At 39.9% G+C, this 25855-nt stretch overlaps 1 protein-coding gene across 8 annotated transcripts in view; it reads left to right on the top strand.

Annotated features, from left to right (window-relative positions):
- C2H8orf34 (chromosome 2 C8orf34 homolog) overlaps window positions 1-25855 on the top strand; it is a 366689-nt gene that overhangs the window by 195528 nt on the left and 145306 nt on the right. For all 8 annotated transcript variants that reach the window (XR_012157171.2, XM_073330917.2, XM_073330918.2 and 5 more), the window contains exons 10-11: window positions 1302-1375; window positions 18642-18762. Coding sequence is in view for 7 of the 8 variants with exons in the window: in XM_073330917.2 (XP_073187018.1) it covers window positions 1302-1375; window positions 18642-18762 (195 nt within the window). In the remaining variant the exon portion in view is untranslated. The remainder of the gene's footprint in view (window positions 1-1301; window positions 1376-18641; window positions 18763-25855) is intronic.

Genomic DNA, 25855 nt, shown 5'->3' with positions numbered 1-25855 from the left:
ACATATCTTTACAGTCAGTGCATGCTTTCATGGGGAATCAAATACAAAAGTTGTACTAGAGAACAAATTGCTAAGGTAAAAGAAATAAAGAGCATGAATTGTTATGGGAAGCATCTAGTGCTAAAATATTGCTGCAGTTGATACAAGTATAATGTAAAATGAGATTCTTCATGATATGGCGCTTAGCTGCATAAATGTCCAAGGTATAGGAGGGAATTTGTTTCCTTTGGCAATTTTAACTGAAACACTCTGAAAAGAAGAAAAATAGTATAAATGTTGCTATACACAGTACGTATGCGGTATTTATAGGTTTATTGTGTAGGGGTAAAGATTATGTTGTGTGATATAGTGTAATTAGTGAGTTTAATCAACTTTAGCTGTCTATTTATTATACAAACAATTCTTTGTTGTGAAAATTACAATCCCCTTTTCCTATACATTATTGTTTTCTATTTTCTGCTCCATGTAATTAACCAACAAATGATTTCTAACTAGGAGTGTTTAAAAAGGCTATAATGAATGTTCTATAAACTCTTTTCCTGTAAACTGTAGATCTATTAAAAATTTTCAGGTTGGCATTCTGATGTATTGGAAGAAGTATTTAAATGAGGGGTGTTAATTATTAGCATAAGTAGGGTAGATGTGCTTAGTTTTAAACATGTACGTACTATTTCATCTGAGACTGTTATGGCCAAATTCAGGGCTGAAATTAATGAAGCAGAGGTGTATGTGGGATATAAGTCCATGCAGAATTCAGCGTATAATTTAATTTCTAATGACACTTGTCTCTTAATGTTAATGGAAAACAATTCTTATACTTTGAGGTTTCTGAATATTATCTGAATACCTCTAAGACTGCTAGCATTTCTGTTTTCCAAGGATGTTCTCTTTTAACAGCACTCCAGTGGGAGTCTAAATTGGTTTGATTAAATTAAAGCTGCTTAACTGTGCTACTATACAGACTAAAGGACAAGCAGGATTTTGTTTTAATAGTTAAACTAATAGTAAAAATAATAAGCTGCAGACATCTTGGCAGCTATATTTAGTTCTTTGTCACCCTAATCCATTTAGAAATACTCTCCCACATTCTACCAAGCCATTATTCACACACAGTAACTGAGCTCAAACCTAGACATGCATTAAAATCTACACAAAGTATAACTTAAACCCAACACTTGTTCTGTAGTCACATTTACCATCCTGGCAGTTAATTTACAGATTTTACATTTTCTATGAGATTCATTATACTCTAATTAATTAGATGAATGTGACATTACTACTTTTCTACCTCTTTGGAACAGCTTCAGTGCCTGGGGTGGAAACACTGATGGAGGATGCTGATGAATTTGAGAGTGCATCTCAAATAAAAGGACCTGTAAGTATCTTCATTTACTGATGTGCCAACCTGCCAAAACAATCTGTTGAAATAAGACTTTATATAAAGCTGAAGGGTATACATGAAAAATAATACCTGAATGACGAATTCTGTGGTAATGTTGATTCCTTCATTGGGGCAGGAGATACTACCTTGAAACTATTTTTTTTCCTGTACACTTGGAACCATGCAAGTCTTAATGGCAACATAGTTACGACTGAGAGCAGTGGAAGTTCCACACATGGATCCAAAGCATTGTATACAACTCCTCTGCTATTAAGGAAGGTTAAATAGCTGTTTCACTAGCTTGGTATTTTTTGCTTTATTGAGGACAATAAATTAATCTAATTCTAAATTTAGTTATGAAATTTGCATTTAATATCTCTCAGTACAATTTAGGCCATTTGATATTGAGTGCTAGGAAACCATTAAAAGTGAAAGAAGTACTTGTTTAAAGTATCAGATTAATTTTTTTTTAAAGATGAAATGTTAAATCTGATAAAATTTGAAACAAAGTTCTTATTTTGGAATGCAGGAGAATGTTATAAAGGTTGTAGAAAATATAGTTAGAGCTAAAACTATTTGAAGTCCAAAGTGGCCCTGTGTAAAGACTGAGAGTAGAGTATGCCCAAGTAAATTACTACAGTATTTCTCAAGCGAACAAAACAGAAACTAAACTAAAAAGTAAATAACTGCCTCCTACTGGTGAAGTTTAGAAACTTACTTAATTAAGCTTCATATTGGTATATTATGAAGTAATAAGTGTTGCTCACATACAGGAATTCTATTTTGTTATCTCCCTTAAATGCAGATAAGATGTAATGAATCCCTTCCCCAAAGTGAAAAGTAAGTAAGCCAATTTAGTTGTTGTTTTGGCTAAGGAAAGAAGGGCTCTATTGCTAAGAATTAGCATATCATAGAATATCAGAGTTGGAAGGGACTTCAGGAGATCATCTCAAAGCAGGACCAATCCCCAATTTTTTTTTTGCCCAATCCCTAAATGGCTCCCTCAAGGACTGAACTCACAACCCTGGGTTTAGTGGGCCAATGGTCAAACCACTGAGCTACCCCTCCCACCTTTGCAGTTTGTGATCATACAACCACTTAACAAATACTAATAATCTAAATAATATTTAGCCCTTACAGTACCTTACATCCAGTGATGTCAGAGCAATTCACAGACATGAACTGATTTTAAGCCTCACAACACCTGTGTAAGATAGATAGGAACAGGGATGTATAGCCAAAGGAATAGGAGAATTTTGTGGGTTGGCTTGAGGCGCCTGTTAATTTTCCAAATTATGCTCTGCTTCACATGGAGCTATCAGCAAGCTTTGTAATAAATTCACTTTCTATTTTTTTTCTTATTGAATCGAAAACCATGACTATCACTTTTAATTTTTCCACCTTGGCAAAAATTGTAGCAGGGGGTGAGGAGGACAGGTTTCCGTGGCCAGCATTTTTTAAAATTGAATATAATGAAGGAGGGAAGAGACAGGGAAGGAAAATAGTTCAATCTGTTTATCAAACAAAGGCTACAGCATTTTACATCCTTGCATATTGATTATTTTAGATGTAGATGTAACTGTGTATTTCATATACCCATATCTCATTTAGAGCCCTGCTTGTCATTCATCACCTTGTCTTTGTGTCTAACTGCATTTTAAAGACTATGATTTACAACAATAGCTAGGAATGTGAATGGGTACTTTTTTGTGTGTTTTTTCCAAACATAGTTTAAATGAGTTACACTTACAATTAAAACATAGATATCCTGAAGAAAGAAAGGTTGGTCCAGTGGTAGGGCATTTGTCTGGGACTCAAGACCTAGGTTCAATTCCATGCTCCCCCAAAGACTTCCTTTTGGTAAGTTACTCACTGTGACGCAGTTCTTTATTGGTAAAATATGGTGATAATGCTTACCAGGAGTGTTGAGGACAAATACGCACATTAAATAATGTAAGGCACATAGGTACTTATAGGATCCCCTTCACCATAGTATAGGGTTGCCAGCTTGGTATTATTTAATAACCAGAACTCCAGCAGAGTGCCAGAACATCCCCTGCCCTGCCTCTTTTCCCCGAGGCACCACCCCATCCTGTCTCTCCTGCCCAAAGCCCTGCCCTGCCCCTTCCCCAGAGGCCCTGCCTCTTCTCCCGAGGCCCCACCCAGTCCACTCCTCTTCTTCCCTTCCCCCATTCTCTCACTGCTTTCCTCTCCTACGACTCCTCCTCCGCCTCTCCCCCGACTGCCTGGGTCAGGAGGAACTTGCCTGCGGAGCCAGGGCTGGAAGCTGCAGCCACCCAACACAGGTAGGAGGCGACCCTGGCTGAGTAGGGGCTGGAGTGCTGGAGTGATGACCCAGCACCTCACCACCTCCCCCCCTCAGTAACTGCACTTTTGAGTCTCCGGTCAGTAGATTTGACCGGACACTCTCAGGTCCCCTTTTCAACCTGACTTTCCGGTCGAAAACCGGGCACCTGACCACCCTACCATAATACCTAAGACAGACTAATAAGAGAGAATAAAAAATATACAGTAACTTTAAAATAATCTATTCAAAATATACACGCTGATTTATTTCCACTTAAATAACCTCAAAAACACTTATACATACCATGTAAAAACTTAGGGGGCGGGGGAAGAGAACAATAACTATATTAATCAAAGACTTCCCAGAAATTGAACCATTTTTTCCATGATAGTGTCACAGTTGGATTTCCCCCTACTCAAGAGTGGCTAAATCTGCTAATGCCGAATTTAATGCTAAGGATGTCTTCCAGTGCAGTAATATGAATCTTTTGGCATTTAAACTGGTCTTTAGCAGAAATTTCTCTGGAGCCTTATTTGTATTTGACAAGTTTGTTTTAATTCCTCCTCCCCTAATAAGAATGACCTGTTGTGGGACAAATCAACCAACCTTAGGGAAGAAGGGTCTTTTGGCAAAGAGTGGAAACTGAGAGGAGAGCTAAAGGAGTTCTTTTCAATATCCACAACTTGGAACCCACAATTTAGCTTTTTGGTTTGGACTTGCCTAAAGTAATGCCCATACCTGTACTTTGAAAATATTGGCCTCAGCTGGTATAAATTGTCATAGCTCCATTGAATACAACTTACACAATCTAAAAAACTACCTCGTTATGTTTTTGTTGGACCCTTAAAGGGATAGGATAAATTATACATTTACATTGCTGTTTTACAATCAAGAACATGACAAGCTAAATTTCTGACAAGTAGTAATAAACTATTATTATTAATGTTTTAGGTTTTCATCCCTAATGAATTTTCTAAGAGTCAAATGTGAAGTACTCTGTTTAGTCTGTCAAGTCTGTTGTATGTCAGAACTGGAAAGGGCATATTGTAAAGTGAGATATCTAAAGATTACTGGTCTCTCTCTTTCTCTTTGCTGTAGAATTTTACCTAATATCCAATTGGCAGAAAACAAACAAGAAAGTTACTAAGTTATCCCAATCTCTGAATTTCCCAATGCATCCCATATTTTGTCTATCTGTTGGGGCTCAGTCTTGCAAACATTTACTTCAGGTGATAGGACCTGTAACTGAGAATAGTCAATATAAGACTAGTGGGACTTCAGTAGGGCTACTCACAGTAGTAAGTACTATTCCCAGTAGTAACTGTTTGTGGGACTATAAACTTTTTGGGGACAGATGGACTTTATTTTATCTATTGTACAACATAAAACACACTGGTGCTAAGCAAATAATAAATACTAATGACAAATAAATTGATGTATTTTAAGCAATAACGTGATCTTCCCACCATTCCAGTTTTCTGCTGTTGTATCCAAACTAAAACTAAATTTATTTTAAATACGCTTTATGATCTTTCCCAGTTTGTGATCTCAGCTGGAAATTCTCATTCACACTGCTTTTATATACATTTCATATAAGAAAGGTAACAAGGTGAAATGCTTGGCTTTTGCTTATGCAATTTTGCAGTGAGACAGGATTCTCTTCACCCCCCCCCCCCCAAGATAGCAAAATTCTGCAAAAATATTTCTCATGGCAAACTTTAAAAAAAAGTCAGTGAGCTAGAATTAATCTAGAAACTAAAAAATAAAATATAAGAAGAAATGTACTGGTACAAAATGGGGCACATGAACTGGACAGTTAACACCATGTAGTATGGCAGTTACCTTTTCAGAACCTGGAAAAAGCAGGGCTTGTGCTTATTTTGTTTTTCATGCAAGTCTTTGTACTCACTCAACTCTGTCTTGCATGCTGACATAAAAACATTTTTTTTCTTCAAAAAATGATTGTGAGTCAACCCAATTCAAATGTAACAAAGGGAAAGAAAGTCATCCAACTGCAAAAGGCATTTTTTGCCCTTTATTTCTTACTGTGAAAACAAATACCCAATAAATTGTTTTATAGAGGTTTATTACTTCAAATATTTTTTCTCCTGTTTGCTCTGCTGGTTTATTGAGAACACACACACACACACACACACACACTAGATTTAAAAGTTGAACTCTTTGATGTACATTAAATATGACTATTTCCAATGCTATATAACTGAATTTGATTGCAAATACTTTGGTATTCTTTTCCACTATTTTCTCATGAGGCTCAGTTCTGAAAAACACTTAAACATGAACCTAATTTTAAGCATGTTAATAGTCCCAACTACTCATGTGCTCAGTGTTCAGTACTTTAACATAATGCTTAAACCCTTTGCTGGATTGGGTCAGCACTGAGCAAGATTGGGGCCTAAAATAAGAATTATTCTTAGGTTCTGATACTGCACTGAGAATAGCGGTGTGCACCTGTGTGAACTGAAAGGAATATTATTTATGTAGCACCATCAGTGTTCTAAGACCAACTTTTTCAAACCTGAGTACCTGCTTAAACCAACAAGAGCTCCAAATGCTTGACACCTCTGAAAATCAGTTCACTTTTGTGGGTGACTAAACATGGATTTAACTGATAAACTTTAAGCACTCAAATCTGAATTTTGGCTTTAACATTTCAATCTCTGTGTCAGATCTAATTAATATTATTACACAAACTACTACATGACTAATACATCCATCAGCTATTATAGTGTCACTTCATTTCTGTTAGATACTGTAAGACACAGTCAAGGTACAAAACAAAAATGATCCATTAATAATAATATAGCTAGTACACTGTCAACCATTTGATGTGATGTTTCTATATACAATGGCTCTGATTCTATATATACTCATGTGGGTGTTTGCAGGATAGGATTCTAAGGGCATTGGGTTTTGGAGAGTGTCTTTAGGGAAAATGTGTGTGAGATACTGACTGATGGGTCAGACTGGAAGTCCCACAGGTCTCCAAAAGCTTTCAAATGCTTTATTTTTATTTTCTTAAATCCTGGACAAACTCTTTTTTGTTTTTCCTTCATAAAAGCATTGTGCCCAAACTGGACCTGTTCAAATAATTCTGTGAATTTTCCTGCTTAAAAAAATAAGCAACGGGACAGTTTCATCTTCCTTAATGGAATAGTGCTATAATTTTGTTGGTTTATTTTTTCAGATACTTGCTTCAAAATTGTCATGTCATATTATGAAAGGTCAGAGAAAAGATATATTTAAAGTCTCTAAAGTTCACCCTTTAGCTGAACACTTTGACCTAAGCTCTGTGGCCAGAGAGTGAAATGGACAGAATTTTCTAATGATCGTGTCTCTTTTTGTACTGATGTTTTGCTGAATATGGATACCATTTCTTGGCAGTGAAACTGAATTTAATTAAGTTGCTTGCTCCATGTGCTGACTCTTGTTCTGACCATGAGGCCAGACTCTGAAACATTTGCCTCTTTCACACCTCTGCCTTCACCATTCAATAAGTTTTATAGCAAACACTATGATTAAAACTTACACAGTTGCCTATTTCTCACTTACACATTTGCCAAAAGCACACATTGGCAAAAAAATAGTTGTGTGTGGAAATGCAGGTGCAGTTCTGGGAATATAAAGAACAAGGTGGAAATGAAAGTGATGAATCCATTTTCCTCCCACCTACAGTCATGGCCACTGGGCTAGGCTGCAGGTTTTGTACTTGGGGTCACCTGTCAGAAAGGGTCCTTCCTGGAATTGACTTGATGGTACCACAGGTGTCTCCGTCCCAGCTCCCCTGCTCCGAGCAACACAGAGGCCTCCTTGGCCTCCGTCCTTCCTTGTCCCTACCCTGTTCACTCCCAGTTTGTCTTTCCTGCTGTCTCCAGGTCCCATTCTTTGACAGACATTGTCTCCCTGAACTGAAGTAAATTGTTAGGCTACTTAGTATAGTGTCTACACTTTTTTGCAAGTGTCAGCATGTGAATAGCAGAGCTCTGAGTGTAACATGGCTGCTTTTGCGCTGACCAGGCTTTTTCCTCCTGTAGTGCCCCCTCTCCACCCGGTTACCTTCTTTAATGCCAATCTGCTCACAGGTTTTGATGGACAGGTCTGGGTTCTTCTCGATCCTGCCACCCACTCAGCAGGGTGTATCTTCTTTATTTTTTCCTTTGAATTTATTTGGCGGTGCCTCCACCCACCTTGCTCCTTCCTGGCAGGGTCACCAGGGCAGCTTGGGAGGAAAATTCTAACCACAGGGTAATCCTCACTTACTTGCCAGATAGTTGGAGACTTCTAAGAAATAACACAAACACATACAATATATTCAACACAATAATTATATTAAACAGGAGACAAATATAACAGGGTAAAACACTATTTTTAGGTTCACCTGTGCCCACGCTGCTAATAACTGTGACTTTCCTCAGTCACGTGACTCAATGTAGCAAATGTAAGGTTACTGTCCTGTTGGTACGCGTACTTTGCGGGGGCCCTTGATGGCCTATGACTACAAGATTCATCTCTGCAGTGGTTTAGCAGTGTGGCTGACTGGGTTCAGCACAGCTCAAAGGACTCACAAGTGAGAGGTGGTGGTAAATTCCTCCACAGGTTTAATATGCAGCAGGTTATAAAATCCCCAAACCATTACTCCCAGACTGCTGCGCTGGGCATCACAAAATGGGGAAGAGATGGCCAGCCCTCTGTGGAGATAGAGGTGGTTAGGGACTATTTAGAAAAGCTGGACGTGCTCAAGTCCATGGGGCCGGACGAGTTGCATCTGAGAGTGCTGAAGGAATTGGCGGCTGTGATTGCAGAGCCACTGGCCATTATCTTTGAAAACTCGTGGCGAACCGGGGAAGTCCCGGATGACTGGAAAAAGGCTAATGTAGTGCCAATCTTTAAAAAAGGGAAGAAGGAGGATCCTGGGAACTACAGGCCAGTCAGCCTCACCTCAGTCCCTGGAAAAATCATGGAGCAGGTCCTCAAAGAATCAATCCTGAAGCACTTGCACGAGAGGAAGGTGATCAGGAACAGCCAGCATGGATTCACCAAGGGAAGGTCATGCCTGACTAATCTAATCGCCTTTTATGATGAGATTACTGGTTCTGTGAATGAAGGGAAAGCAGTGGATGTATTGTTTCTTGACTTTAGCAAAGCTTTTGACACGGTCTCCCACAGTATTCTTGTCAGCAAGTTAAGGAAGTATGGGCTGGATGAATGCACTATAAGGTGGGTAGAAAGCTGGCTAGATTGTCGGGCTCAACGGGTAGTGATCAATGGCTCCATGTCTAGTTGGCAGCCGGTATCAAGTGGAGTGCCCCAAGGGTCGGTCCTAGGGCCGGTTTTGTTCAATATCTTCATAAATGATCTGGAGGATGCTGTGGATTGCACTCTCAGCAAATTTGCGGATGATACTAAACTGGGAGGAGTGGTAGATACGCTGGAGGGCAGGGATAGGATACAGAAGGACCTAGACAAATTGGAGGATTGGGCCAAAAGAAATCTGATGAGGTTCAATAAGGATAAGTGCAGGGTCCTGCACTTAGGACGGAAGAACCCAATGCACAGCTACAAACTAGGGACCGAATGGCTAGGCAGCAGTTCTGCGGAAAAGGACCTAGGGGTGACAGTGGACGAGAAGCTGGATATGAGTCAGCAGTGTGCCCTTGTTGCCAAGAAGGCCAATGGCATTTTGGGATGTATAAGTAGGGGCATAGCGAGCAGATCGAGGGACTTGATCGTCCCCCTCTATTCGACATTGGTGAGGCCTCATCTGGAGTACTGTGTCCAGTTTTGGGCCCCACACTACAAGAAGGATGTGGATAAATTGGAGAGAGTACAGCGAAGGGCAACAAAAATGATTAGGGGTCTAGAACACATGACTTATGAGGAGATGCTGAGGGAGCTGGGATTGTTTAGCCTGCAGAAGAGAAGAATGAGGGGGGATTTGATAGCTGCTTTCAACTACCTGAAAGGGGGTTCCAAAGAGGATGGCTCTAGACTGTTCTCAATGGTAGCAGATGACAGAACAAGGAGTAATGGTCTCAAGTTGCAGTGGGGGAGGTTTAGATTGGATATTAGGAAAAACTTTTTCACTAAGAGGGTGGTGAAACACTGGAATGCGTTACCTAGGGAGGTGGTAGAATCTCCTTCCTTAGAAGTTTTTAAGGTCAGGCTTGACAAAGCCCTGGCTGGGATGATTTAACTGGGAATTGGTCCTGCTTCGAGCAGGGGGTTGGACTAGATGACCTTCAGGGGTCCCTTCCAACCCTGATATTCTATGATTCTATGATTACTCCTTGGTTTGAGGACACAGTTCAGGGAGTACGGGGTCCCCAAAACATATTCCCTGACTGACTAGCTAAAAGATGGTGCACTCTCAAACTCCATGAATGATCCTCAGGTTCAGAGATGACTCTGGACTCCTCAGTCACTGCAGAGGGGCTGATCTCTGCTGGCAGGGATCCTCTTCAGACAGGAATCAGGTGGCTTCGATCCCAGGATTTCTCCTCACCACAAAGGGGTGCAGGGCTCAAGGTGCAGATTACAGAACTGTACTAAAATCCAAACTGTAGTCTCCTAGCCCAGCATCCAGACACACACACAGCAGGCAGCAGCCTCGAACTAGCAAACAGCTCAGAACTGACCATGTGGTGACTGGTCTCACCTAGGGAGCTGGAGGCTAACTCAGCCTGGCTGGGGAAGTTTCCCAGCAAAACTCTACAAACTGGGAATCATCAAGGGAGAAGGAAAAGCCCAGCTGAGGCATATTGCTTTCAGGTCCCTTGAGGCCATTTCTCCGGGGGAATCCTGCATGCAGGCCTGGGACTCATCAGCTCCCCTCACAGCCCGTCCTGCCCTTGCCCTGGCTGGCTCCAGACTGACTCAAATGTGGCTTTCCTGAACTCCCTGGGAGTTTGCAGTGGCTCCCTCTCCCTACCAGGGACAGTGTGCCTCTCCCTGAGCTGCCAGCAGACAGAGCCCCAGGAATCTAGGTAATCTCCTTGCGGGTTACACTCCCATACCATTGGTCTCCAATAATACCAGCTAAATAGGATGTTCATGTTTTTTCATGCCTGCCAGCATTTGGGTGCTCAGTGCTTGAATTTCCTTTTCTTTTGTCAATTATTTTAGAGACTGGGAATTCAATTCTGCAACTCATGTGCTGCCCTGACTGGAGCCATGTGGAACTCAGGTAGCCAGCAGGCTGAATGTCACCTCTTGCTGAAAGTGCCTGTCACGGTTCCTCCCCCACTCTGAACTCTAGGGTACAGATGTGGGGACCTGCATGAAAAACCTCCTAAGCTTATCTTTACCAGCTTAGGTCAAAACTTCCCCAAGGTACAAAATATTACATCCGTTATCCTTGGACTGGCCACTACCACCACCAAACTAATACTGGTTACTGGGGAAGAGCTGTTTGGACGCGTCCTTCCCCCCAAAATACTTCCCAAAACCTTGCACCCCACTTCCTGGACAAGGTTTGGTAAAAAGCCTCACCAATTTGCCTAGGTGACTACAGACCCAGACCCTTGGATCTTAAGAACAATGAACAATCCTCCCAACACTTGCACCCCCCCTTTCCTGGGAAATGTTGGATAAAAAGCCTCACCAATTTGCATAGGTGACCACAGACCCAAACCCTTGGATCTGAGAACAATGAAAAAGCATTCAGTTTTCTTACAAGAAGACTTTTAATACAAATAGAAGTAAATAGAAATAAAGAAATCCCCCCTGTAAAATCAGGATGGTAGATATCTTACAGGGTAATTAGATTCAAAAACATAGAGAACCCCTCTAGGCAAAACCTTAAGTTACAAAAAAGATACACAGACAGAAATAGTTATTCTATTCAGCACAATTCTTTTCTCAGCCATTTAAAGAAATCATAATCTAACACATACCTAGCTAGATTACTTACTAAAAGTTCTAAGACTCCATTCCTGTTCTGTCCCTGGCCAAGACGACTACAGACAGACCCAGACCCTTTGTTTCTCTCCCTCCTCCCAGCTTTTGAAAGTATCTTGTCTCCTCATTGGTCATTTTGGTCAGGTGCCAGCGAGGTTACCTTTAGCTTCTTAACCCTTTACAGGTGAGAGGAGCTTTCCCCTGGCCAGGAGGGATTTCAAAGGGGTTTACCCTTCCCTTTATATTTATGACAGCCCTGTGGAGCTTAGAAGCTTGGCAGTGTCCTGACTCTGTTGAAAATTCCCTGAGGAGCTAAAAGACTGTAGGGTATGGGCACCTCAGTGATAATACCTTGAGAAGCTTATGTCTGGGTGTCCTGGCTGCTTGCCATTAAATAATCTGCTGATTTTAGGAGTTTAAGAGTCCATGCCTCTCAGTTTACCCTCACTTTCAGCTGCTCTGCAAAGCTTAAACTGCAGCCATGCATGCTTTGTAAAGAATGTAATCACCCATGCACACTGTTAAGACTGTGCATTACTCCAATGCATATTTTCAAAAGCACCTGTCCTCAGTGTCCCCTTGTCTTTATCAGTACCATACATATCTCAAAACCACCATAACTGCTTCACCTGAAATTTAAGACACTTCAGGTTTAGTTTTGCAGAAATTATTGAGGTGTCATAATCAGGTATTATAATGTAAAGCTGGTTACAACCTTAACTATGAAGAGACTACTGTCTCTCCATAATGCAGGATTGGAGCATGTCTGACTGAGGGCTTGTCTATAGGAACACTTAATTGATGGCAAACTGGAGTGTAAATCTGTCCTGCACTGGCCTGTGTGCACTAACTGTCCATGTGGACTCTGCTGCCACACACTAAAATTTCCCTAGGTGGCTTTCGTCTACTCCCGTTTCAAAGCAAGGTGGGTAAAAGCACTATATATATATATATATATATATATATATATAATACTAATACCTGGTTGGTCATCTTGCTGAGAGAATAATTTATTTAATATATATAAATAAATAAATTAAATAAATATACACATTATTCTCTCAGCAAAATGACCAACCATGTATTATTATTTTATCCTGATTTGTTAATAATTAAATCACACTGTGTTTTAATATCATGAGTTTTAATATCATCATATCAAAGAGCTGCAGGAGACACATTAAAGAACCTCAATCTGAGCATCACTGCTATATTTTGATCCAGTTGAATGGTATTAGGAGAAATATCATCTCATGTTATCCTACCACTAGATTTCCAAGGCATGCCCAGTTCTAGAAGAGAACTAAAGGCCTAGTCCTTCAGCTCCAAGAGGTCCTACTGAGGTCAATGGAGGTTGTGAGGGTGCTTAGCATCTCTGAGGAGACATTCAGCATTTTGCAGGATTAGCCATATAATCGGAAGGGTGGGTGCATCCCTAGCCCCAAATAATTTTAATTTAAAAAGCCTCAAGATTTTTTAAAAATTTAATTTTAAATTAAAGTTTCCAAACATTCTCTTTTTTTAAATTTAATTTTAAATGTAGGAAGGGCTACTCTTTTGCCAGTGATGATCCTAGTTTTAAGACTTTAATATTTTTGGCAACACAAATCCAAGATTTCCACCCCAAAATAACAAAGATTAAAAGACAGCCTGAATCATCATGAAATCAATCTTCTGCTTACATTTCACATACTGAAGCATGGGTAGTTCCTTGGTGCCCATGTATTTTATTTCTGCAAATAAAAAGCTAGTCATAATTTAGCTCAAACCTCAGTGTCGAACGGACTAGCTCAACTTTTTTTTTTTATTGTATGTTTGGTATACAATGTGCTGGCAGGCTGCCATGCAGAGCGGAAAGCTTGTAATTTCAATTACATGGTATTTCAAGTAGAACGGGTCCTAATGTTGAAGATAGAGATTAGAGGTGGTTGCCAATATGCAACAAAGCTTTGAGGAGGATTATTATTTTTAAATTACCTTAATAACCAAGTTGACTAGCTCACCCTGTGTGCTTGAGCAGATTGTGGAAACTGAAAGATTAAACAGTTGGTGAACTTTAATAGAAAAGTGAAAGTTGTGTGAAAAACCTTCATGTGATATTGTGCAGAAAGATTAGCTACTTGAATAACAACCATCCTTCTTACCTTCCTGGTCAGGATTAATCACATTTGCACATTCACAGATAATTTGTTGAAAAATGGAATTATTTGACTGTATTTGGAGGCATCTGTGACAAATGTTTTTATTTAAGCTTAATTTTATATGAATTGGCAAATTGCATATGAGAAAGTTTATGAGTGTTTTTCTTTGTTGTGGTATTAGTTCCTGAAGCTTCCAGTAAAATTTTCACTTAATGAACAAAAATATGCATAACATAAAGTTCAATGAAAAATTATTTATATTTCCAACTTGTCGGGAATTAATTACTAATTCAATCCTAGGCAAATTCTAATATTTTTGCATTTTCCATTTAAATACCTTGGTTTTATTGCAACCAGACAGTTCCACTTGAAATTTTCTTTATCTTTTATTTGTCTTCTATACTGTTATCCTCAGTCTAAAATTACGCATTGCAAGCTGCTCTTGGAGCCAATTGTTCTTGACTGCAGGGAAGCTGTCAATCAAAGGCAGGCTACCTCCACATCTTAAAATCTCTTCTTATTCTATGAATTCATAGGGGATGCTGTGGTCTATAATTAAAAATATACTCCCTGAAAATCACATGTTAAACTCCTCTATATTTCTGATAAAAGGCATTCTTAAAAGATGAGGGAATGCTTTCTGCTGGAAGCCAGCTTCTCCTCTTGGAGTGTCCTACATTGTTCTGGTAAAGCATGTTATATTAGAGGTTGAGAATTCTTAGGCCTTGATCCTGGCATCAGATCACTACACCTGAGCAGAACTCCATAGATATCTGTGGGACTTCACATATGTAGATTGAATTGCAGGATCAGAACCTTAATGTGTATCATATTTCTTCCAACAGGAATATCATCAATGACTTTTGGCACCAAGCTAATGTGGTGCTAAAGTCTGAAGCATGTACTATGACTGAAGCATCTACTACGACTCTTGCTAACATGAGCAATTTGTAACTATAGCAGATTTCCCCTAACCCCCTCCAGCCCCACTAAATTACAATATTCTTCAAAAATGCAATGAATTAGTTAAGGCCTTGATTAAATTTTGGCCTCTTCCTTTGTATTTGTTGGCTAAGTGGTCTAACTAAAGAATACCAAAATAAATAGATTGTATGTGAAGACATAATGAAGATGTGGAAAAAACCTTAGCAAAATACTGCCATATGGCTGACCTTAAAAGTTGGCACATCTCTTGACAATATTGCTTTAACATTTTTCTGATGCTATATTACATCACCATGCCTTGGTTCAAAGTTGGTGAATGGGGCCCAATGTGATTTCCATAAGTAAAAATGACAAGGATGTTCTTTCAGTAATTTCCTTGTATTGAGATGTAAAACTCCTTGTTAATGTAAACATCCATTTGTAAAATGTAATGAAACATTAAACATAAGGCATAGGTTGGAACCATAATGGCAAAGAAGATATTAAATAAACTAAAAACACCAACATTTATATCCAACACAGACCAAACCTACCAGGTTGAAAGGAATAAGTGGGATCTACCATTGTCACTGTTGATTAAAATTTGAATGAACTGAAGTTGTAATGTTTGCACAGAAATAATCTGGAGTATGTTTTTAAGGAGATCAAGAGGTTAGTTGGCTCCACTATTGTTATGCTTCAGAGTAAAGTTATGCTATGATTGCAAGTTTGTATTGGTCCGCTTGTACTATACCTGGCCAAAAGTTCTGTAAAGTGGCACAGGGAGGTGTAAATTACACCTTGCTACACCAGCAAAAGTGCCTTGCAACCCTGAGGGTTTATCTTAATTTACATAGTGTTATTGCTGCCATCTGCCCTAAGGCTTTCTGTGAGGGGGGAGGGGCAGCTTTAAATCATGCTAGAGCCACATACAGTCTCCAGTGGTTTAGCAGCATTTAAGAGGATGCTGCCACTGTGGTCATGCCCCCTTTTCTAGGCATCACCATCCACTTTTCAGGCCATGCTGGCTCCTCAACATATGGAACTGGAACAGCTGTGTGCTGGGAACACTAGGGACCTTTAGCAGGGTTTACACTAGTGCAAACTCTGAAGTGAATGTGGCCCTCAAAATATAAATCATTTCCATTCAAAGGGTTTATGGAAAATTGTTATCCCAGCTCTGCCTCCTAAATGATTGAAACCTACTTTGGTATGTCCCTGAAATGCACAGCATCAGAGAACGCTCACAAGAGTCACAACATTTTATTATCATAATAACCTTTGGCTTATTTGTGCTGGTTTTCATTCTCATTCATATCGTTATCAAATGAATGTATTTATATGGTGCTATTTATGTTCATGGTTATTTACAATGTTTGTCACTAAATTTCAAATATTCAGTGCCTCGTGTACTTGGTAAGTAATGATGCAGTATTGCTTTGGCCTTTGGCACATTATGGCCTGACTGGTAGTTACTGATATTGGTGGTGTTGCATATACTGTAGATCAGTGGTTCCCAAACTTGTTCCGATGCTTGTTCAGGGAAAGCCCCTGGCGGGCTGGTCTGGTTTGTTTACCTGCCGTGCCCGCAGGTTCGGCCGATGGCGGCTCCCAGTGGCTGTGGTTCGCTGCTCCAGGCCAATGGGGGCTGTGGGAAGCGGCAGCCAGCACAAGCGGCCGAACAAGTTTAGTAACCACTGCTCTAGATCTTTCCGTCAAAACATGACAAAGTATAACACCGACAGACCCTGGTCGTCGTCGGGCGGGATCAAATCTGGGGCCTCTGGAGCTTAGTGCATGAGCCTCTACCGCATGAGCGGAAAGCCAACTGGCTGTTAGCTAAAGCTGTAGAGCAGACTCATTTAACTCTCTCTAAGTGGTCTCGGTACCATTAGATGGGACAGAACACCACACCCAGAAGGTATGTGGGTTGCAAAAACATTTGATAAACTGATCACAAACCGGGGGATAGATTCTACCCTCATTTATTTCATTAACTTCACTGGCAGTTGAAGGCATATGTTGATGGAAGAATTTGGATAAATGAAAATGTGTATGGGTATATAGTGAATGCATGGAAATATATGGGTGTATATTTTTTAAGTCATGCATATTGCTATCGTTTATATATCTACTCACATAAATTGTGTATGTCTTCATGTAGGAGTCTCTGTGCATAATTGTATGACTCTCTATAGTTACAAAGACATATGCAGTGTGTGTGTGTCTTTCTGTACATACATAAACATACACAAACATATACATGGACATTTATATAAGGAAAATGTATCTAAATACTCAATAATAAAACTATAACATAGGGCCACATTCTGATCCCTTTCCCCACAATGAACAAGACACTTACTAGCTCCCTATGCCTTGGGTAGTACCATTGCTTTTAATTGAACTGCTCATAAAATAAGGTGTTATTCAACAGAACTAAAAATATTGTAATCTGGCCCTAAATAACTATGGTCTTGATCCTTCAAACACTGATTCGTGTGAGTAATTCCATGCATGTGGATAGTCCTAATGAGTTCATTGGGTCTGATGCTGAGAACTCACAGCTGCCACTGAAGTTGCAGATGCTCAAAACCTCTCAGGATCAGGACCAGTGGGGGCTATTCATATGTCTGAAATTAGCAGAATCAGATCTACATTTGTATAGTTTAAGGTCTTCTCCAGATATTCTACTTTGCCACTTGGGACCAAATAGGAATAATGTTAATTAAAATGGGAGTGCTATGGAAGCAAATTTGAAAACTGAAAATGGTACCATCATTCAAAAAATCGCATCACTAAATAAATATGCCAATTAAAATCTTGAACAGCTTTGATAGTGTTGATTTATATGATTTAATATATGGCCAGTTTCTCTTTCCTGTGCAAATCTGGACCTTAAAATTTTAGATTTTTCTTTATCAGCATAGCATTCTAAAGTTGTATGGTCAAATCTAGCAAAGAATTTATGCTTCACAAGAGTCGGATACTTAAAAGGTGGTGTTCATTGTTTTGAATAGATCTGAAATAATATAAAATATTCTGTATAACAGTGTATTTTGAAGAATTATATTTATTTCTTGTGAAAATAGCAAAGGTGACTACAGTACATACAACTAGTTTTTACTGTTTAAAAAAACACTAGGTCTTCGGATGAAATATTTTTGGCAATGTAATAAAGTAAACTCTATGTTCTGATATGTTTTTAATTAATCTTTTTGCTCATTGTTTTTATGACTAAGACCTGAACATCTGGTCATATGTTTTAGTTTATCTCAAACAAACAGATAAAAAACCTATCAAGTTTATCTCCATAGTTTTATGTTTTTGAAGACATTTTTTAAAAGCATGTTGAACAGTTCCAAAAACCTGAAGGTAACTGAATATCACAGTGTGCAATAGTCGAATGACTGGGTAGGTATTTTGCCTGCCAAGATCCCTTCCAAATGGCATATAATGCTGCCATGATTTAGTTACCTTTCCTGACAGGAAGACTTCTTGCAATGATACAACAGCATTGGAAATGTTGGTCAGGAAATGCAGAGATATTTCCAGAAGTGCTGCTTTTCAGAGATATTGGGCCACATTTTATGTTGATTTAAAGTGAGTGCAATCCCACTAAAGTCAATGGGACTACGCAGCATGTAAATCATTGCAGAATTTGGTCTGATAATGCTGCCTCAATTTGAGCACCAGTTTCGATGCAGGTATATCTTTGCTTTAAACTACTAGATATTTTTAATCTAATCCATCTCTTACCCATTTGTACCTTAAAATAAATAGTGTTTCACAATGAATATTTTTATATAAAGCCAACATTTTTATTAATTGCACTTTAAACTTTAAAGCGCCATTTAATTACCTAAATTAGGAGAACATATCATTCCAACTTTCTTTTAATACTTTAGATATAAATGTAAAACTACATTTAAAGATTCTAGTTTTCCCCTTTCTTTTTACCTGCATTTAGTATCAACCTGTTTGGGACGTGGATGTCATGTATGCCAGAAACGGAGGGTCTCCAAGCCAGAAACTCCTGAAAGACTCCCTAGCCGCAAAAGAACTGCAGACCATGGAAAAACATCTAGCTGGTGCGTATACGGACAAGGAATTAGGAAACACCAAACCCTACTCACTCAAGTAACCCCACTGAAATCAGTTGGACTAATCATGTGTGTAAGGAGAGGAAACATTGGCTGAGACACTGACAAAAGTGGATGAGAAATTGAACTGTAACCTCTCTTTCTGTTCGTTTGCTATTTAGTTGAACAGGGGGGAAAAGACATTTATTTGAAGCCAAAGATTTTAAACTTGACTGTGTATGGTAAGGTAATTAAAAAACTATCCTGACAATTTCATTACATATTTATTCCCATAGCTCAGTCAGACCTCAGGTGGTAGTGAATTATTGTTGCTAGACCTCCAGGGTATAAATCTTCCAAAAGACTTCAGCAGACCAGTGTATTAATAAAGCATTGGCCTGAGGGATGAGCCAGCCAGGACTCTGTGAGATTTAATGGGAGTTCCGGTTGATGAGGATTAGGGCCATTGTGTGTAATAGAATCTCGGCTACAGTAGTGATAGTGGTAATTTTTTAAAGAATACAGTAAAGTAAACCAAAGTTTGGGTAAAAGTATTTTCATTGTTTCTTGAAAAATGTACTGGGAAATTTAGAATACAGTTTCCTCTTTTTTTCATTGTAATGAGTATTTTCTTGCTTCAGCTTTAAATATTTGATAAATGATTCAAAACATACACCCCTTCAGTTGTAGAATAAATCCAATTTACTCTGGATTATTGGTTAAATTAAACAATGAATAACAGGAAAATATTTTTGCAGTATGCATCCTTTTAAAGGGCACACATAGGGCCCTGCAGGCCTCTTATATATGTGCTGCATGTCATAGATTCATAGATACTAAGGTCAGAAGGGACCATTATTGATCATCTAGTCTGACCTCCTGCAAAACGCAGGCCACAGAATCTCACCCACCCACTCCTGCGAAAAACCTCTCACGTATGTCTGAGCTATTGAAGTCCTCGTGACCGCACCATAGAAAATAATAAGCCTGTCTTTTAACAAATGTGACATTGGAGGCATGAAGATGTGGCACAGGCACAAAAAGGTAAGTTATGATATAAACCTAATTTCAGATCACTTTTTTCTTAGAAACCACTTGGCTGCTTCTGCAGTTTAGATGTGAAGAAATAAATACAGGCATCCTGATCTTAGGGGTGAGGAGTTCCTGAATTCTAATCCCAGCTGTTTAACTGATCTACTGTGTAGCCCTGGGCAATTCAATTACATACCTGCCTCCATTCCCCCCTCTGTAAATTGTACAATACCAGCCGCAGAGGGCCGTTGTGAGGGGAGGGTTAGTTAATTAGTGACTGAGCGTGCTAAGGACTAAGAGTTTTTATTTGGACATTTCCAAGTATTAACAGATCAGGAAAACTATTGTGTTGAATTTTATCCTATTGTGAGCAAAATGTTGCTTTGCAGATCTGCTAAGACTTGATTTTCATATTTCATAGATTGTAAAGCTGGAAGGCACCACTGTGATCAGCTAGTGTGATCTCCCAAATAGCACAGGTCATAGGACTTCCCTGAATTAACTTTGACTTTGAGGGTCTTGTCTTCTTGGGCCAAATCTTGAGAAACTTAATCAGGGCCAGATTGTACTAAACAAGTATGCAAGGTAGAGAGAGGGAGCTATGAGCTTCTCCACTACTCTTTTCCCAAGTCCCCTGTACCGGGACAGAGTCCTTGTACTCAGTGGTAACAAGAATTCTATATAGCTATTCCTACTTTCAAGACTGGCTTCTGTGAAGGCACTGGGGAAGGCCCTGGCAAGGACATAGCCCTCTAACCTCAGTGGCCAGCAGAGCAGAGTTGCTGCACTTCCCCAATGCTCTGGGAGCCATTGTAGCTGGGGCTGAAGCAGAATAGGGTATTATGACTTTATAGTTTTAAACTAACCTTGTCTCTCTACTGGCCCAGGTGATATCACACAAAGCGTTTACTCTTTGTAGCCCTGGACTTGAGTAAGCAAATGTGAAAATCCCTACAAAGGGTTGGAATTTGCATTTGTTTAATCCAAATATCTGACACCTATAGAGGTCCTTAGCCTAATTAACTACCCTCCCTCCCACTATACCTGCATTTAGCCTGTCTCATTTTTTTGAGAAGCCTAAAAGCTTAGCATTCCTTTCATTGAACTTCTAGGTGCAGCCAGGGAGCCCATTTAGCAACATTTGGGACGGTTGGTATGCCTGCTTTCCCCCATGATAACTTATCCCAGGAGGTTTCCTTGCCGTCATGATAGCCAGAGTGCCCAGAAGGCCCTTTCTGCAAATTCTTGGGGCATCTTACCTTTCTGTAAACTTTTGGGGTTGAAAGCAAGCCTGCTCCTTCCCACACTTATTGGGGGCTGACTTGGTGTAGCAATCAAAGTTAGCTCTGCCCAAATTTGTCAGTGCGCGTGGTCTGATGACCACTCACCCATGCCTTTGTGGAACTGTGGAATCTAGAACTCTTCCCCTTGTTCCTGCTGCTTCTGGTGATTTGATAATGTACCATTGACATGGCTTCAGGCTGAGCTGCATGTTAGACCTCTCTTTTTGTCTCTCTCAAGTGCATCTCTTAGGTGACAGGCCTGGCTTCCAGCATCTTTCTCAAGGGTCGACCATGCAATTCAGCTACTTTGGGACTGGACTCCAGGTGGCAGCCTCTCTGATTCCTGACCCTGTTAATATGACAGGCCCACCTGTGTCTAGCTCCTGTAAGCATGTTTCCTCCTAGAGTCTGTAACAGCAGCTGCTTAAAGTAGCTCAAAAACAGTTTTCCTCAAAACAAAACATTATGTATTCACCCAAAAGGTACAAAACATGCAGAGCAAAGAGTTAAAACAAACAAAGAAAAACAGAAAAGACCTATGTACCTATTTTTCCTTACCTAGGCTTTAATCTTACCTTGCAAGCTTTGGTAAGTTCCATTCAACCCAGTTACTCCCACCTCTCAGTTGGGAGAGGCAGTCTGCTTGCTTCAGTTTGTCTCATTCTCAGTGTCTCTGTCAGCATCTTCTCCCTCAGCAGCTGCTGACAGCCCACTCAATCCCCCTTCTTCCATAGGCAAGCATTGTCAAGATTTTAATACCCTCTTTGATCCTAGGCTTAGGTCTGGGAAGGTCTAATCATTTCCCCATTGTTTCCTCAAGGACCCTTAGTATTTTCTGGGCCAGACCTTATCTTTTGCCCGTGTTTCATATCCTGTTTCCTCCCCCCCCCAACAGCCTCCTTTGATTTAACTCCTTGCAGTCTGTCAGGATAATATCAAACAGGCAAACAGGTAAAGCTAATGTACTCAATGCTTTTTTTGCCTCTGTCTTCACGAACAAGGTCAGCTCCCAGACTGCTGTGCTGGGCATCACAACATGGGGAATAGATGGACAGCCCTCTGTGGAGAAAGAGGTGGTTAGGGACTATTTAGAAAAACTGGACGTGCTCAAGTCCATGGGGCCGGATGAGTTGCATCCGAGAGTGCTAAAGGAACTGGCGGCTGTGATTGCAGAGCCATTGGCCATTATCTTTGAAAACTCGTGGCGAACGGGGGAAGTCCCGGATGACTGGAAAAAGGCTAATGTAGTACCAATCTTTAAAAAAGGGAAGAAGGAGGATCCTGGGAACTACAGGCCAGTAAGCCTCACTTCAGTCCCTGGAAAAATCATGGAGCAGGTCCTCAAAGAATCAATCCTGAAGCACTTACATGAGAGGAAAGTGATCAGGAACAGTCAGCATGGATTCACCAAGGGAAGGTCATGCCTGACTAATCTAATCGCCTTCTATGATGAGATTACTGGTTCTGTGGATGAAGGGAAAGCAGTGGATGTATTGTATCTTGACTTTAGCAAAGCTTTTGACACGGTCTCCCACAGTATTCTTGTCAGCAATTTAAGGAAATATGGGCTGGATGAATGCACTATAAGGTGGGTAGAAAGTTGGCTAGATTGTCGGGCTCACCGGGTAGTGATCAATGGCTCCATGTCTAGTTGGCAGCCGGTGTCAAGTGGAGTGCCCCAGGGGTCGGTCCTAGGGCCGGTTTTGTTCAATATCTTCATAAATGATCTGGAGGATACTGTGGATTGCACTCTCAGCAAATTTGCGGATGATACTAAACTGGGAGGAGTGGTAGATACGCTGGAGGGCAGGGATAGGATACAGAGGGACCTAGACAAATTGGAGGATTGGGCCAAAAGAAATCTGATGAGGTTCAATAAGGATAAGTGTAGGGTTCTGTACTTAGGACGGAAGAACCCACTGCACAGCTACAGACTAGGGACCGAATGGCTAGGCAGCAGTTCTGCGGAAAAGGACCTAGGGGTGACAGTGGATGAGAAGCTGGATATGAGTCAGCAGTGTGCCCTTGTTGTCAAGAAGGCCAATGGCATTTTGGGATGTATAAGTAGGGGCATAGCGAGCAGATCGAGGGACGTGATCGTCCCCCTCTATTCGACATTGGTGAGGCCTCATCTGAAGTACTGTGTCCAGTTTTGGGCCCCACACTACAAGAAGGATGTGGATAAATTGGAGAGAGTCCAGCGAAGGGCAACAAAAATTATTAGGGGTCTGGAACACATGAGTTATGAGGAGAGGCTGAGGGAACTGGGATTGTTCAGTCTGCAGAAGAGAAGAATGAGGGGGGATTTGATAGCTGCTTTCAGCTACCTGAGAGGTAGTTCCAGAGAGGATGGTTCTAGACTATTCTCAGTGGTGGAAGAGGACAGGACAAGGAGTAATGGTCTCAAGTTGCAGTGGGGGAGGTTTAGGTTGGATATTAGGAAAAACTTTTTCACTAGGAGGGTGGTGAAACACTGGAATGCGTTGCCTAGGGAGGTGGTGGAATCTCCTTCCTTAGAAGTTTTTAAGGTCAGGCTTGACAAAGCCCTAGCTGGGATGATTTAATTGGGTATGGGTCCTGCTTTTGAGCAGGGGGTTGGACTAGATGACCTCCTGAGGTCCCTTCCAACCCTGATATTCTATGATATTCTATGATTCTAGGTGAACTGGGGTATGTATTTATAAAATAAAAATACATGTAACTCCCTCATACTCCACTGCAATTCTCTGGCACTAGCAGAAAGGGTAATGAGATATTCTGAAATGTCTTATCTGTCCTCACCCAGTTGTTTGGGTTGTTGGGAGCTGGCATTCGGTTGTAGAATCCTTTGATAGTCTATTTTCCTGTTGCTGGATATACTAGAATACAGAATCTTCCTGGTCAGTTCACCATGGCCAACCTTCTTCTACTACCTGTACTCCAGGGATAAGGTACAGGGTCACAAAATCCTCTTCAATGGTTGCTCCCTCACATCCAGCCCTCCTTCTGTTTACCACTCCCAAGGGTTGGGCATGTCACTGTCCCTTCCTGTGCCTCAGTTTCCCCGTCTGTATAATGGAAATAATGATATTAAGCTCCTTTGTAAAGTGATTTTGAAATCTACAGCTGAACAGTGCTATATGAGATCTAGGTATTTTATTTTATTTCATTTTATTTGAGAATGGATCTTGTTGATCATCTGTTTCCCTGTGACTGGTTTTCTCCATTTGTCTGTGTGTCAGGAATATGTAGACTTGCCTGGCCAGTTCGCTTTATTTACAAAATCTAAACTTGCAGTATTTGGGTTTGGTTCAGCAGATGTGAATGCATCATTTTTAGCAAGTTCAAATTTTCACCTATACAGTGCCCCCATCCTTCCCTGCAGACTGCACAGTAATGCTTTCATCTAAATGCCCGTCACATAAGTTACAGCTGTCCAGTGGCAGCTTTATATTATACACAGGGTGAGAGGCTTTTTTGTTGGTAGCTAATTCAGGCAACTTTTCTGTTTGGTTTGAAGGAATAGTTCTGTGGTCTTGAATGTGTTTTATCACAAAAAGAACTTTTTAATGCATTAAAAACCTTATGAATGTGTTGTGAATCAAACTGTTGTTCTGGTATTTCTGATATGTAAGTAGGAAGCCCTAGGATCACTCTGTTACCCACATGTTATTTTCATTTAAATAACATTAACAGGAGGTTTTCTGACAAAATCCCAAGTCATGTCCCAACTACAGTATTTGATGTGTATCAAATAATAATGTAGTGTTGGTAATTCAAAACTAGGTTTATTCATTTAGTTGGAAAAGTTGATGTTGAAGCAAAATCCACAGATGTGGTAAGTATTAAATAAAACTGAAAAGTTTTGTTGTGGAAATCTTTTTAATTATATATGGAGAAAGTGATTAAAATAGCTTTTTCTGTAGAATCAATCACTAATTTAAAATCATGGAAACATGGACAAAGAATATGATGTTTATAGAACTCTTAGTAAAGCATGGATATTTCAGATCAGTTTTCCAGCATGATCTCCTCTTAATCAAGGTGAGGAAGTTAGAGAGCTTAGTCATTTTGCAACGATACAGGTTAATTTTAATTTAAAAAAAGACATACCACATTTGGTTTAAATTATGAAACTTACATTATTGTTTGTTGACCCCTGAGATTTGAACCAGATATCTTATAAATTTCAAAGTGACATGTATTGATTTTTTCTTAAAACATACAGTAATTATTTCAAAAGGTAAAATGAAAACAACTGCTTGATTTTAATGAGGGCGATGTTTCATTTAAATTATTTTAAGTTTAAAGCAACAATAAGAAATATCCTTAACTGTCTACTAAATATATAAACAATAATGACCCTTGTAAATTTGCTAGTAGGAAAACATTTGATCATTAAAGAGTCTGGATATTATATCCTTTGAGATTTCACTGACAATTTCAGTCCCTCTTCTTTAGTACCAGTCTTCAAACATGTTGAATATCTTATTTTAGACTAGCAGACACAATTTGGTTTTTTATTTTAAAAAAAGTAAATGAGTAAAATATTTAATAAAATATGAGCACTTTTTAATGCGGACCAATTCTACTTGTGTGTACTCATAATTTTTAAATGTATAGTATAAACACTGTGCATATTTGGTAAACACAGGTGGAAGTGGATGAGAATAGATTCTAAATTATAGTATTGGAAAATCAGATTTGGGATTGCTGTAGGATTCCTGGTATCCTGAAGTCTTTGCTGTCAAGTCACAAATGCAAAATTTTCTGAGGGTTGGAGGCTTCATTATACACACAGAGCTTGC

Source organism: Lepidochelys kempii, chromosome 2, assembly GCF_965140285.1.
Source record: "Lepidochelys kempii isolate rLepKem1 chromosome 2, rLepKem1.hap1, whole genome shotgun sequence".
Taxonomy (NCBI): Eukaryota; Metazoa; Chordata; order Testudines; family Cheloniidae; genus Lepidochelys; species Lepidochelys kempii.
This window is presented reverse-complemented; position numbering and strand designations above follow the sequence as displayed.